The 14,392-nt window shown below is 35.9% G+C and overlaps 7 protein-coding genes across 7 annotated transcripts; 3 read left to right on the top strand and 4 right to left on the bottom strand. All coding sequences in view use genetic code 12, as the record gives it.

Moving 5' to 3' along the window:
- Nucleotides 1-156: 156 nt before the first annotated feature.
- On the bottom strand, nucleotides 157-1,107 carry SPAPADRAFT_58590 (uncharacterized protein; the record flags this gene model as incomplete). Its single annotated transcript, XM_007372717.1, has 1 exon — nucleotides 157-1,107. A coding segment is annotated over one exon (951 nt), but the record flags the coding sequence as incomplete, so codon positions are not given.
- A 540-nt stretch (nucleotides 1,108-1,647) lies between these two features.
- Nucleotides 1,648-4,288, top strand: ARG83 (Arg83p; the record flags this gene model as incomplete). The annotated part of the gene is made up of 1 exon (XM_007372718.1): nucleotides 1,648-4,288. The coding sequence occupies one exon, from the start codon at nucleotides 1,648-1,650 to the stop codon at nucleotides 3,991-3,993; it is 2,346 nt and encodes a 781-aa protein (XP_007372780.1).
- Nucleotides 4,289-5,147: 859 nt separating this feature from the next.
- Nucleotides 5,148-5,741, top strand: SPAPADRAFT_58592 (uncharacterized protein; the record flags this gene model as incomplete). Its single annotated transcript, XM_007372719.1, has 1 exon — nucleotides 5,148-5,741. A coding segment is annotated over one exon (176 nt), but the record flags the coding sequence as incomplete, so codon positions are not given.
- Nucleotides 5,742-7,529: 1,788 nt separating this feature from the next.
- RGT1 (Rgt1p) lies at nucleotides 7,530-8,953 on the top strand (the record flags this gene model as incomplete). The annotated part of the gene is made up of 1 exon (XM_007372720.1): nucleotides 7,530-8,953. The coding sequence occupies one exon, from the start codon at nucleotides 7,788-7,790 to the stop codon at nucleotides 8,907-8,909; it is 1,122 nt and encodes a 373-aa protein (XP_007372782.1).
- On the bottom strand, nucleotides 8,906-10,903 carry EMP70 (Emp70p; the record flags this gene model as incomplete). Its single annotated transcript, XM_007372721.1, has 1 exon — nucleotides 8,906-10,903. A coding segment is annotated over one exon (1,583 nt), but the record flags the coding sequence as incomplete, so codon positions are not given.
- Nucleotides 10,904-11,090: 187 nt separating this feature from the next.
- Nucleotides 11,091-12,527, bottom strand: UME7 (DNA-binding transcriptional regulator; the record flags this gene model as incomplete). The annotated part of the gene is made up of 1 exon (XM_007372722.1): nucleotides 11,091-12,527. One exon carries the CDS (start codon nucleotides 12,525-12,527, stop codon nucleotides 11,091-11,093), a length of 1,437 nt encoding a protein of 478 aa, XP_007372784.1.
- Nucleotides 12,528-12,672: 145 nt separating this feature from the next.
- On the bottom strand, nucleotides 12,673-14,247 carry SPAPADRAFT_132815 (beclin 1; the record flags this gene model as incomplete). The annotated part of the gene is made up of 2 exons (XM_007372723.1): nucleotides 12,673-13,848; nucleotides 13,906-14,247. 2 exons carry the CDS (start codon nucleotides 14,245-14,247, stop codon nucleotides 12,673-12,675), a joined length of 1,518 nt encoding a protein of 505 aa, XP_007372785.1.
- Between the last annotated feature and the right edge of the window lie 145 nt (nucleotides 14,248-14,392).

Below are 14,392 nucleotides of genomic sequence, written 5' to 3' on the forward strand. Positions count from 1 at the left end.
GTTTCATTGTGATATTTACTTGTAGAAATTAGAAAGTATGACAGGTTAAACTAATTTGGTCAAAGATGCGGTATATTTCGCTAATTTACAACCAGTAAAATTTTATACCATGTTTGTCATGTTTTAATATACAACTATATACTCTACTTTTTCAATTCACAAGAAATCGATAGTTTCTGAATTTGAAACATCAGTAAATGCTTCTACAGATACAGCGTGTAATCGAGAAAATGAGCCTCTCATCATAAGCTTCCACATCGATCTTTTCAATCTAAAAGCAATAATATCACCTTTAGCTTCGCCATCGTCGGATTTTTTCCTCTTCTTGGTAGGATTGTCTTCGGACACACCTAATAGCTCTTCAATCCAATTATCCTTAACTGGTTGTCCATTAACGGTGCATTTTGAATCTTTGAACCCGGCAAAAAACGTGATTGCTGGTGTATCCAGATTCAACCCAGTGGTGATAGCACTTTCGAGGTAGTCCTTGAAAGTTTGCGTGATTTTAGTACACAACTTATTGGTTATTTTCACAGTAGGTAATCCCGTCAGTTTGTTCAAAATTAATTTGATTTGACTATTTTCTGGTTCATCAATTTGGACAATTAAGCATCGCGATGGTTCCCTAGGAATATATGGACGAGTATAAAGCAATGGAGTTTCTGTTTTTTTATCAGGTGGTGAGATGTTAAGTATACCCTTACGAGTCAAGTCGAGTAAGTTTATCACAATGGCAGGTTCTCCTTGATATGTTATAATGTTATGTTTGAGAATTCTTTGTTCCAATTCCAAGAATCGGTAATATCTACATTCACGGATGAGTAACTTGCGGTGGTTGTCTGAGGCGATTACTTCTTCATTTCCACGTAACAACTCAAGCAAGTCACTGAATAGCTTGGGAGACCTATTGGCAACATTGGCTGGTCTTTGTGGAGGAGGTCTCAACATTTTCTGTTGCTCAACAATGAGGATATTATCCATCAACATTCTGTCGTAGTTCATCGTGAAATAATTTGGATAATTCCCTTCAGAATGGCCAAATAACACCTTGGGTATCTTGAAAGATACACCGCCAACACTGGCAAATATTTCCTGTTCAGTCAAGATACTTTGTAAATTTTTCAATCCAAAGTAAAAACAATCCGACCAAAGATGCATGAATTGATAATCATTGTCGATGCTTATAGAGTATCCCTGTAAGTGATTGTAAATTAATTCAAAAATTTCCGGGTTCCTATCAAAGAAAAGCACCTTATCTTCATTTTCAGGTTCGGAAAAGTATCGAGTGAAATAGGATGGTGCATCTGAAGATAATGATAATCCACTTAGGCGGAATAGCTTAAATCCCACTTGGATTGAGTAAACCTTCTCGTGAGGGAGAATCTTCGGGATTTGCGGATCATATTCGGGAGACACTTGTACGTTTAGGTCAGCCATTGTCAATTGCTAAGTATAGAATACTTCAATGTTTTGTGTTGATATGAGCTCAGCGCAAGAAAAAAAAACAACCAAAGGCGTTTTCAAAAGTGCTTTAAGCAAGACTACATTTGTGGGGGAGAAAGAGAGTCCGAAAGATCCTGAGGCGAAAAAAAAATTTAGCCAGATCAAATCTCAAATCTAGTGTTTGGTGCAACCACAACCCACGTAATGGCACGAAAAACTGGTAGAAATTTCGATGGATGTTGGACATGTCGTGCAAGGAAAGTCAAATGTGATCTAACACGACCCTATTGTCAACGTTGTATTAAATCAAAGAAACGATGTGGTGGTTACAATATTATCCTTGGATGGAGTAATCCGTTGACAATATCAAAAGATCAAACCATGTGTTCATTGGATATCCATGAAGATTTGGATAACTTTCAACGACGAAATGTCGATTTCGTCAAGTTTCCTAGAGATATGATTTATGAAACCTATAAAGAATTAAATGAAAAATTGGATAAGTTGGATAATATAGCGGGAACCAGTCATATGGTATCCGTGGGACCATTCAGTACATTTAAAGTCGATGTGAAGATGGCTGAGCCGGATGAGAATATACCGACATCTTCCATAATGGTACCTTCTGAAATATCCTCCTCTCCACTAGTACCACTGCCGCCAACGGCACCAGTTCCACAGTCAGTACCAATCACTGCAACCACAACTATAACCTCTACCAGAACTGCGATAAATGACGAGTCAATATTCTCAAAAAATAACAATACATGGGTGCATTATGAGTTAATGGACTATGCAAAACTAACAATCATAGCAATCAAAGGTGTTCATTATAAACTAACCGAACAAAACATCTTACACATATTATATCCCAAATTCTTCCCTAACATTGATTCAGATGATTGGTTTGCCAATGCCAAATTGGTGAATAACAAATTATACAAAATCGAAAACAATTCTTTGTATTTACTTCCATTGTTCAAGCTCTTGCTTAACGAATTCACATCAGATATATTTTCATTCAATCGAGTTGTCCTTCAGTATAACTACTTTGATATCTTGGTTATACCGTTAATTAAACAAATTCTTGCAGAATTTGCCTGTTTTGAATTCACATCATGGGATTTAAACCGATTGAACAACAGATCGACTCCACTTGACGACAGTCCTACCCCCGATGAATTAATCGAAAGTATTAAAATTGTGATTGTTGATTTGGTATTTGGATTAGCTGCATTCAAGTATTCCAAGAAACAACCACAACCCCAGACTGCAGACGACGACTTATACATTAATGAATACTTAAGGATAAGTATTGAATTACGGAAATTAAGTATAACAATTATAAATTATCATTTGGATGAATATGACAACAATACTGAACTTATAGAAGAAGCAATACATCAAAACCCTCAATATGAACAGTACGATATATTGTTGTTATTAGCATTAATCCTTCAAATTGAATTGGATAGCTACTTCAGTGTTTTTGAAAATTACGAATTAATATTCGCCATTGGTGATTATATCACTAAGAATAAGTTCAAGACAACCAACAATTTAACCAAATTTTTAATTCATGTATTCAAAATTTTGCACGTATTTTTTGAGAGTACCCAATCAGTGAATAGTTTCAATTATGAAATCAGCAAGGATGACGAGCAGATAAACTATCGAGATTTGAATGAAAATTATGATTTGATAGAGAAAGATATGGAAGAAGCGGAGGAAGGGAACGAAGAATATAGTGACAGTGACAGTGATGACTCCAAAAAATTGCAAATTAAACCTTCAGTTCAAAATTTAATTGTTTCAAATGATACCCAGTACGCTCCTATGTCGTTTACAATAAGCTTCAACAAGCGAAACAACCTGATAGAAGAACCTAAGCGACCTTCACTACCTATTATCAAGGCACCATTTATTCCTGCAAATCATAAATTTTCATTGCTGACTGCAATCGATACAAATGCCATATACTTGATGTATGGATTACCTAAATCGCTTATTGATTTATTTCATGAAGTAATCCACTTAACCAATCATAAGAATTTCTTTACTAAAAGGAAAGTGTTCCCGAGAAATTTCCCCAAGATTTGTGCTGAAATGGAAGATAAATTAGTCAATTGGAATATTCAAGATCTGAATTGGAATTTGGAAGATGCAAATCCATTACATCAATGTCTTAAATTAAACATTTTAACATTCTATCAACTGTTGCTAATATATTATAACAGACTTATTAAGAACAATACCAATGTTCAAGCTTACATTGACCTGGCACTAGCTTCTCTTCAGCAATTAATGGACCTACCTAAAGAATTTAAATTCAAGCCTACATTTTGGTCATTGTTAGTGTGTGGTGCCGATACAGCAGATAAGGCGACCCAAGAAAAAATTAAGACGATTTGGAATAATTTAGATAGCACATGCAATTATTGGCGTGCTAAGCAAATCTTGTATGAAATTTGGAAAAGACGAGATATCGGCGAAGAAGTTGGGTTTATGGATATGGTTAGGGAGTGGGATATTGTATTATGTTTGGGATAATCTCATTATCGGATAATTCTCTTTGTTAAAATGTACATAATGGCTTTTGCATGAAATGTTCTCTGGCAGTTTGTTCTTATACAATAGAAAATTGATCCTGACGATTGTGATACGGAACGGAATGACTTTCCATTGACAAAAAGTTTTTCCTATAGTTGCTACCTTTTTGCCGTACGAGAACACTTTTGCTGTTTAACTTCTAAAACTCGAGCAAAAACACGTATTTTTAACTAACTTAATAAATTAGGGTGGTGGTGTTGTTAATGCCCGGCCCCCCGCCCCCACATTTCAAATCAATTATATGCATTTAACACCGTATACATTTCAAGGTATAACTAAGGAGGGTATGATTTCCCCATATGGAAGTCCTACAACAATACCAATTAATATTATTTTTTCCCAAAATGCGCGTGGGCCCTAAAATTACACCAGGAACCCATTCCTAATTTGGAAGTACAAAGCAAGGAGGTTACAGTGGGGCTTACTACGAAAATTTCGGAATTACTCTAAAGTTCGTAATCTCGAAAGAAAGCCACTCATCATGCAAGCAAGCATAGATTCTTTGTTGTGAGGCATTGCAGATAGATCTTTGTGAAACGGTTTCATATTGAAAGGATGAGGAATGCTCGATATTGTTCTAGAAAACTATATTTGAAATCAATCTGTCCTTTTTGGGAAAGTATGTTTTGTACTTGATCAAAACTTTAGTTGAAGCGTAAATTGCTCCGAGAATTAAATTAAGGAGAATAGGCTAGGAATTCACCTGGCACTAACTGTTTTTAGATATCAATTCATGACGTCTTAGCCTTTGAAATTAGGCTTAGCAACTAATGCGCATAAAATAACATTTATGGGGATTGTCCTAGTTATCCCGGAGGAAGGTTGAATAATTGAGTGCACAAAAAATATTTTTCCATAGACTAAAAAATATTTACATCCTCATCAGCGGACCAACTAGGTAGACCATTAATATTATGATCAGTAAAACCTAGAGAAATACACCCATAAAATATTATCAACAACGATTAACCGTCGGTAACAAGGTAAATGTTGTCAGATTTTCAAACTGGCCCTAAACTTAGATTATCCGGTGACATTTTTTTTTCTTAGTCCTACCTGTTTTGGGAATACGGGAAAATAATATATTTTTTTGTGACCATTAATTTAAGCAGCGATCCGCCAAATGCTCTTAGAGAGGGGGGTTTACGGGGAAGGTGGTTGAATGGACAGAGCGATGACAGTTATTTTGAATCCATTTACTGCCATGGCCAAATGTGTGCTTCAGGTAACTTTAATCGAAATCTCGATCGTAAGCTTATTTTCATATTAGATTATAGTTTGCATAAAGGTTATTTGCATCAATTTGCAAATCACCAGGTTATGTATGAATCACAGTTAAAAAAAGAAAAAAAGGTCCTGACGTTCTTTTACTCCTCACACGGAACTAACTTTTTTTTTTTTCTTTTGTGATTACCCAGTGGTAAAAAATAAAGTGTTCACAATTAATTTTTCCATGTCCTAGGGCGACTAAAAAAAAAAAAAATTTTAAAGTTTTTCCCCCGGAAACCCTCACAAAATTAATCCAGGAGGAGTACCATGGCTTTTAGTGTGGGTGTTTTTTTTATTTTAGTTGCGCTTCCCCTTTTTTCCATTGTCATTGTCTTTGTATATGTATAAAGTATCTCTCCGACGTTGACACCATTGAATAGACCTTTAATCTTGAATAAATACTTTGATCTTGTCGTTGTAAAGTCACCACCACAAACTTTTTTTTTTTTATTTTACAAAAAAAGAAAATCCGATTTGTCTATTCGTTTTTTTGGGGGACTTGTTTTTTTCCGTTCTTCAATTCCGGCCAAACTTTTTTTTTTTCTTGTTGTACTTGTTTTGTGGTTTTCGTCTGCCCATAAAAAACCTAAACCTTGTCTGGGGTATATAATAATTCAATCCAACATTACCTTAATATTACTTGTTTCCTTCTCAAGATCAACCAACTAGGAAACTTCATCTTAATACAAACCATAAAGTTTTCTCCTTAGTTTAATATTGAAAAAAAAAGGCTAATTTTAAACCCAGGCTTTTTACGTTCTACTTTGAAGCGAATTATTCCAAAACAAAAAAAAGGGAGAAAGAAAGAGATCAGGCTCTTTTACAACAAAAGTTAAATGTCAGCTACTACTGCAAGTGAAAGCTTAAGAAGTTTACTTGCTCCAAGCCCTACTATCATGAATGGATCGCCTTCCGCAGCTGGTGCTAGTGCGGCGTCAATAGCTTCTGCAAATAGTACCTCTACCACCACAACGAACTCAACAACCAATGGTACGCCCACTCTCGTGAAAAGAGACTATACTGATAATGAAACTCAGCACCCACAGCAACAACAGCAACTGTCTAGCGGGGACAGCACTAATAATAACCATGCCAGAAAAAGATCTAAAGTGAGTCGAGCCTGTGACCCATGTCGAAGAAAGAAAATAAGGTGTAATGCCGAATATTCATCTAGCTTGCAACGAGTGACTAAAATATGTACCAATTGTGTCAAGAATTGTGAAGAATGTACTTTTAGTAGAGTACCTTTAAAAAGAGGTCCTTCTAAGGGATTTGTCCGTGACCACGATGAATACAAACCAGAGGGTAAAGATATCAATATGGTGACTCCAAATGTTGTTCCCATAGGTCCGCCTCCTCTTGGCGCTACTCAACCATTACCATTTCCACAACCACTCAATTCAAACTCGGCTCCAATCAAATTACCTCCAATCGTGGGATATCAAGCAAAACCTTTAGTGCCGCCAACAATTCAAAAGTTAAACTCAAGTTCGTCAATACCAGGAACAGCTGGCTCTAATTCGAATCCTTCTAGTCCAAGAACCTATCAATTAAATGGAATCCTTAACGCCCCCGGTGAAGGATATTCATCCACTTCTACTTTGACGGCAACTACTGCGCCTACAACTGCTGGACCTGCTACGGCTGCTGCCAGCACCATTGGCACTACAAATAGTCCTCCAATCCAAGGACCTTTCTGGAAAGTTCCTTATGAAATGCCAAATTCAGATTCTTCAAGACGAAGCTCGTCTTCAATCTCTTTGGCCAACGGAGGAACCAATAATCGCAGGCGATCATCTTCAATTGATTCCATATCCTCAATATCTACCAATGGTTCAAGATTACCTTCACTAAAACCAACTATTTCAGTCAACAGTGATTTCATATCAGATTCAGATTCAGAAGATTTCTACTCAATCAAATCAAGCTCCACTACACCATTCAAGAGGGATTCTCAAGCACTGTTATCTCCTAGAAACTCAGTAACTTCATTATCGAGTTTGAATGGTAGGATGACTAAAGGTCTTTATTTATCAACACCTCCAAATATGGTTGGATCTCCTGCCAGTGCCAGTCCTGCCTACTCGCCATATTATTCCCATCAGCCTTATCCACCACCAGCACAACCACATGGCCCAGTACAATATCCAGTTGTGGTTGGTCCACCTCAACATATTCAACCCGTGACAAATTTCCAGCAACCTCCTCCTTATCAAACTCCTCTTAACCCTTTGGACATTAATTTAAGGCTTTATTACCAACATTGTCATTCCTCATTCCCAATTTTACCATTCAATCCAAACTATTTATTAAACTTGGCTCAAAATCGAGACGAATCAGGTCCACAACCATGGATCCTTGACTTGTTTAATCACGCCTTGAATAATTTGAATAACTTCAAACAGCTGAATGATCATGTTGAATTTTTCACCCGATTAATGCAAATCTATCCCTTTGGAAGTTACATGAATGATAATTCGTTGGTGTTTTGGTTTAGTACCCTTTTGATTGCCAACTATTCGATTTTGCTTAATGGTGATGTGTACAGCATGGGAATCTCATGGACTTGTTCGATATTGAATGATTTTAAAGTATTGGAGAAATTTATTGAGTTTGTGGAAAAGAGTCAACTGTCCGATTATGATAATATTACGTTGTATTTTGCTAAATTGTATTATTCACTTGATCTAATTGATGATATTTATTGTCTTGGTATGGGAACACAAAAGAGTATAAATCAAAACACTTTGATACAATTCTTGCATGCAAACATTAGATTTTTCGTTAAAGAGGATGAATCAATCAAGTCAGGAATGGCCTTGTTCAAGAATGCACCACTTTTGATGCACATGATTAACGTACGTGACCAATATATCTACGAAGGGAAATATTCTAAGCCAATTCCAATTCAACAGCAGACCTCAGATGACCAATTTGCGGCCCATTTCATGACGTTAGTTAGCGAGAAGTACGATTTGATCAACTACCTTCTTGAAATCAATCATTTCATAGTTCATGATTCCAACAAACATCATGATTCCGATGAACTTTATGAAACTTTAATGGATTATAATTTGAAATTGATTCGTCTAGTTAAGAAACTTTCAAGCTCAATCATGAACTTTGCTAATTTTATAGGAACATCAACTACTGGATCTGCTGCTGGTGTTGCTGCTACTACTGCTACTACTTCTTCGCCAACTTCACCTTCCCTTAAACCAGCCTTGGTTAACCCCTTATTGAATATCTCCATTGGTCAATTGTTCAAGTTGATTAAGTTGATCAAACTAATCATTGACAGTTTAACTACGAGTAAACAGTCAAGCACAGACTTGGAGAACAGGTTAACCAAAATCAATAATGATTTGTCAATTTCATTCAACTTGTTAAACTTAAATTTGGTTAATTTACAATTGGGTACAAAATCCTCACTTATAATTAAAAAGAAAGTTGGTGATTACAAATTCAATTTCAATAAACCAACCAATATCACCACCACAGAACAAAGTTTAAATAGTTATATTCAAGAATTTACCAATACCATCCTACCATTTATTCAACAGGAGAATAGACATGGTTGGTACTAAGGGTGTATAGTTTATGTATATTTAATAACATATCTTTCTGGATTAATTTTCTATATACTAAGCTTAATCAATCTTAATTTGGGCATAGATGGTTTTGACAAAGGCCAAACTACAAAGGAACCCAACAGATCCACAACAAAGGAACACTAACAATGAAATAACAATAGAATAACCAGTGTATAATACAAATGACGTGAATCCACCTAATTTTTCACCCCCGATTAAGAAGAATGAATGTATAAATACATAAATTGCACATCCTCCACCAATAAACAAGGATTTCCAATGCCATTTGTAATTTTCGGAACATAATGTGTAATAGATCATCAAAATAGTGATTAATCCAGTGGTGATAACCATTAATAAAAAGCAAAAGAATAAAAAGCCAAACATGTAGAAAATTTTATTAAACCAAAGTGATGAGTAAATGAAATACATCTCCACAGCTATGGATCCAAATGGGAAAATACCGGAAATAAACATGACTGGAATGGTTCTTAAATACCATGGTTGAACTGGGACTTGTCTTGGAATTTGGTTGGTTCTAACTGGGACTGAAATTAATGGTTTCTTGGAAGCAAGGATAGTACCCAAAACGGATAATGGAATGGAAACCAAGAACCAAATAATAACAATGACAACCATAGTACCCATTGGAATGGCCCCTGAAGAATTAACACTGATCAAGAAGAAATTCAACAACACAATTACACCAAATAAGATTCCTGGAACTAATACTGGTGATAAAATCATGTTCAATTTCCAATTTTCACCACCAAAGAACTTGTAAAGGTAAGCTGAAGTGAAGGATGAAACAAATGAACAGCCAATGTAAAGAATAAAGGTGAAAGTAGACAATGAACCTCTGTTTGATGGTGATAACAATCCAAATAATGCAAATCCAATAGTAATGAAGGACATCAAGAAAATTTGCAATCCACTACCAACTAATACAGATAATAATAATCTTTGCTTTGGTGGTCTAAATACATCACCATGAACTAATTTCCAACCACTTTCATCAGAAATATCATCGTCCAAGTTAACCTCGTTATATTTAACAATATCATTCTTTAAAGTACGGACAATAATATGACCAATTATTATACCAAGAATGGAAACGATCAAAGAAAAGTTGATCAAGGAAAACCATTGAATCTTTGGATCGTAAACATGTAAATATTTATCCCAACGGGTAGCCCATGCAACATCACTCTCCTTGAATTGAATAGAATAAGTAAACAAGACATCGCTTTCCTTTTCTTTACTTAATTGAACTGGGTTCAAGTCCAAAGAACAGACTTTGTCGTTACTAGCATCACTTGCAACCCCGGTTCTATCTAAAGAATGACGTTCGGCAGTTGCACCAACGACTCTAAACTTATCTTCACCTCTCTTGTGATATTCAATAGTGATAACAAAATGGTTTGATAAATGGGCATTGTTCTTGCTGTCAACCTCACCAATGTGGAATCCTGGCCCGTAGAAAGTAGTATCGGTTCTTTCATCCTTAACCACACTGGCAACTGGTAACCCGTCAATAATCCAATTGTGGTTGTAGCTAGCTCTGATGTTTCTGTTGACGAAAACAGAGTCGCTCTTGCTGTATTTGGAAGTACATAACCTCTCACATTCCTTGTTTTCCAACATTTTAATTTCAAATGGAGAATTAAAAATACGATCACCAAATATAATTGAGCCTAAGGATTCCAGTTGCTTCTTGGGGCCCCCTGCGGGAGTACAGAAATGGAATTTTGGATAGTAGTAGTCATAGGAGTAAACATAGGTGGCTGATTGAACTTTATTTTGGTTTGATAAGTGGTGTAAAGAAGGTGTCAAATGGTTCACCAATAATGGAATGTTGTCTCCCTTTTTGTAGTCGGTAGGTGCTACACCGGGCAAATAGAATGCGTTTGCAATGCTTAATGCATAAAACAAAGTAAACACTATTGAATAAATCATGGTGTATGTTTGTTTTCGTGTTAACTTCTCATGTAAAAGAACTCTAACACATTTTTTTTCTAGCCCGTGGTTTTCCCTTCTTTAAACCGTGTCCAAAAAATCGCTCGTAGTTTTTTCCAACCACAAAAGACAAATCTCACCGTTGTGGCCTTTGTGCAGGAATATCCGTGTGTAACCTATTGTTGACGTCTGGTTGTTGCATTTGACAGATTGGTTGCTCTACAGTGAGTTTGTGCATTCCGATCCTTTCCTTCTCCCAAACGTGATTTTTTTATATGCGCTGGTAATCTCTCTTATTTCCCGAAGCTTTCTATCTTGTAACACCGGATCATACATGTATGGAGGCCTTTCCTCCGAGTAATCACACTTTAGTTGCAACCGAACACATTGAGAACATTCTGGTTTTTCTTCCGGACATGCTTTGTGTCGAATTCTGCATGTCCAGCAGCCGGTTTTAGATCTGGCACTGAGCTTCCGTTTCTTTTCGGGAATGTATTCACTTGCTTCCGTGTGTCGTCTAGTTCGATTGTTTTTGCGATTGCGGGGAGAATAATCAGAATCCAAACTTGAATTATTTCCGCTTTCTCTCTTGGTAACAAGTGAATTTGTGGTGGAGGTGCCGGTTGAGTAAATATCCAGTCTGAAATTGGATGCTTCAGATGAACTATACGTACTTGCTAGTGTTCTTAAAAATTCTGGGTTATTAATTTTTAATACAACAAACACAGTAGGTGGTAGTTTCTTTCTAATTTTCTTGACTGTGAGCGTCTTTCTCTTCTTTTTCCTTGTACGTTTCTTAGGTGCCTCCTCGTTTTCCAATTCATTTTCAAGCTCGTGTTTCCCCTCACACTTGATTGAAACTGGCGAAGCTTCTTGGTAAGGAGGTAGCCAAGTACCAAGATCAGGATAGCTCACTTCGTCTTTCTTGATTAAAGAACTGTCTCTAGACTCGAAATTGTTGAGCTTTGAACTGGTTCCACTTATAAAAGACTCTTTGTCTTTAAAGTTTATCAAAGAGCTGTTGTTACTGGCAGTAGGACTTTCCCCAAATAAATTACGATAAACATTCTGTGCTCTTAGGAGCTCATCTTGATTAACATATTCACAACTTAAAAATGCACTATCGACTTCAAGTTCGGTAGAATTACCTTTGACTAGTGTAGGAGAACTTTGGATTAGATGTATTTCCAGTGGGGATTTTCCAACATTAACAGAGCCTGGTAAAGGAAAGTTACTAGTAGGTGGCTTCAGGGGAGTATTAATCAATCTATTGGGAAAGTTGAATACAAGTCTATCAGCAGACAGACTGTTGTTTCTTTGTTCAAAGGTAATAGTTTTGGCAACCGGATTGGTAGTAACTTCTTCAGGAATATTTCCAGTGTTTGTATAGCTTTCAACAATCCTCTGGTGTGTTTTAGGTAATGCATTCTCATTAATGATAATGATATCATTTTTCTGGACTGGAGATGATTGGTTAAATGGATACTTTCCAAGAGCTCTGGAGGAAGAACTATTTGCTAGTAAAGAACTATCAAAAGTTGTAGTTGAATTATTTGGACTTGAACAACTGCCGGTAATTCTACTTGCTTGAATCAGATGGTATTTGATAAGCTTTCTAACTTGAGGAGGCAGCAAGGGCTTCTTTCTTTTGGGCATAATGTATACAGTATTTGCTTATAATCTTTGTTTACCCCTATGTTTATCTGGTTTGCAATAGACAACCAGGGTATATTTTTTGGATTTTTTTTTTTGCAACAGATTTTTCTTTTAAAGAGCGGATTCTTACATTTGCTATACAAGTTTATTCACTAGAGGTATGCCCACTTATAAACGATAACATCCAATTAAGATTAGTAAGCAAGAATTTACAACTTTGTGTCCATTCGGCATTTGAAGTTACTCTAATACTTTTACCTCCAATAGCATCCTTATGTGAAGAGATCTTGTATGGCAACTCGATCTCAGGATCAAGCAGCATTAGTTTAGTTTCAATCTGAGAAACTATATCAAGTAATGAAATCATGGCTACATCCAATTTATTGAAATTGAACAACTTTCCAAGTGAAAACTCATCTGTAGAATACAAATTTAGTACAGTTTTGGATTTGGTTGGTTGACTACCACTGTTGTCAACTGCTTCACCATCAGCTTCGTTGGTCACATTAAATTTAACTATTTGTGATTGGGATCCCATTGGTACTAGTTTATAGTTGTCCAACTTCAAATTCAATCTTTTTATCAAAAATACCAAAAGTAACACTATTTGACCTAAAGCTGCATTTATTTCTGACCGAATAACTTTATATCCAATTCTAAACCCATTAATCACGCCATACTTGTTGTCTTTATCAGTACTAATGTTGAATATTTTTGTGTATATATTCAAATTCCTTAACTTGTCAATATGATCAAGATGAACATGATATGCTGCTTTAGACTGTTCAAGTTTGTTCTCCTTTTCCTTTAATTCCAATTGTAATTTATTCTTTAATTGAAGTATCTCATTTAACTTCTTAGTTTCAATTTCTTCTAGTTCTTTTGTATATTGCTTTAACTCTGTTTCTAAATCCTCTTTGGTTTTCTCTAAGCCTTTTAATTCTTGCAAGCTTGTTTCTTCTAATGTTGTCAATCGTTGAAATTCTTCAATAGACTCTTTCAACTTCTTATCCAAATCTTCACGAAATAACTCGGGGTTTATCTTTCTTTCGCCTTCTTCAAACAACTTCAACTGATTATCTTTATCCTTCAATTTCCGCAAGAAAGACAAGTAACTGTCTTTTTCCTTTTGACTTTGATCAAACTTTAGTTTATAGTTTTCAATAAGCAAGTTTGCACAATCTTCAGAAAGTGGGTGGTCGATATCTTGATTGTTAGACAATATTTCGAATATCTTGGTCAAGTTCTTTATCCTGCTTGATATTCTTATCTCTCGTTCTTCTCCTTCTTGCTTATTTACTTCATCTCTTTCAATAACTTCCTCGTCTGATTCTTCCAACACTACCAAATACGAATTATCTGAAGACGATTCCATAACTTCTCCTCCGTCATTATGTGTGTATGCTTGCTCATCATCGTCATCCTCCTCCTCCTCCTCCTCCTCTTCTTCTTCCTCGTCTTCACTTTCGAGATAATTTCGATATTGAATAGGCTCAATGTTGTTTTTCATATTCACATATTCATAAAGTTCCAATCTATCTTGTGGGATATAATCTTGAGGGTTTAGCTCGTTTATTATATCTAAAGCTTGTGACTGTTGTTCGTGTTGTCGTTTACTCACAAGTCGGGATAATTGGGTTAAATTCACCTTTTTGAGACTATCATCTAGTATTAGTGGTGCATCACATTTCTTACATGTGAGATCACCTTCTTGGGACATTGTATGACGTGTATGTTTGTGTCTGGAAGGTGTATTATGTGTTTGCCGTTTTTGTTTTCTGGGGAGTTTAGGGAAATCTCAAAAGTGAGAGCCGAAAAGATTGCAAAAATAAAAAAAAAAATTGTTATAAACACGAATTTCTTTG

This window comes from Spathaspora passalidarum (genome assembly GCF_000223485.1).
Source record: "Spathaspora passalidarum NRRL Y-27907 unplaced genomic scaffold SPAPAscaffold_1, whole genome shotgun sequence".
In the NCBI taxonomy this organism is placed as follows: domain Eukaryota; kingdom Fungi; phylum Ascomycota; class Pichiomycetes; order Serinales; family Debaryomycetaceae; genus Spathaspora; species Spathaspora passalidarum.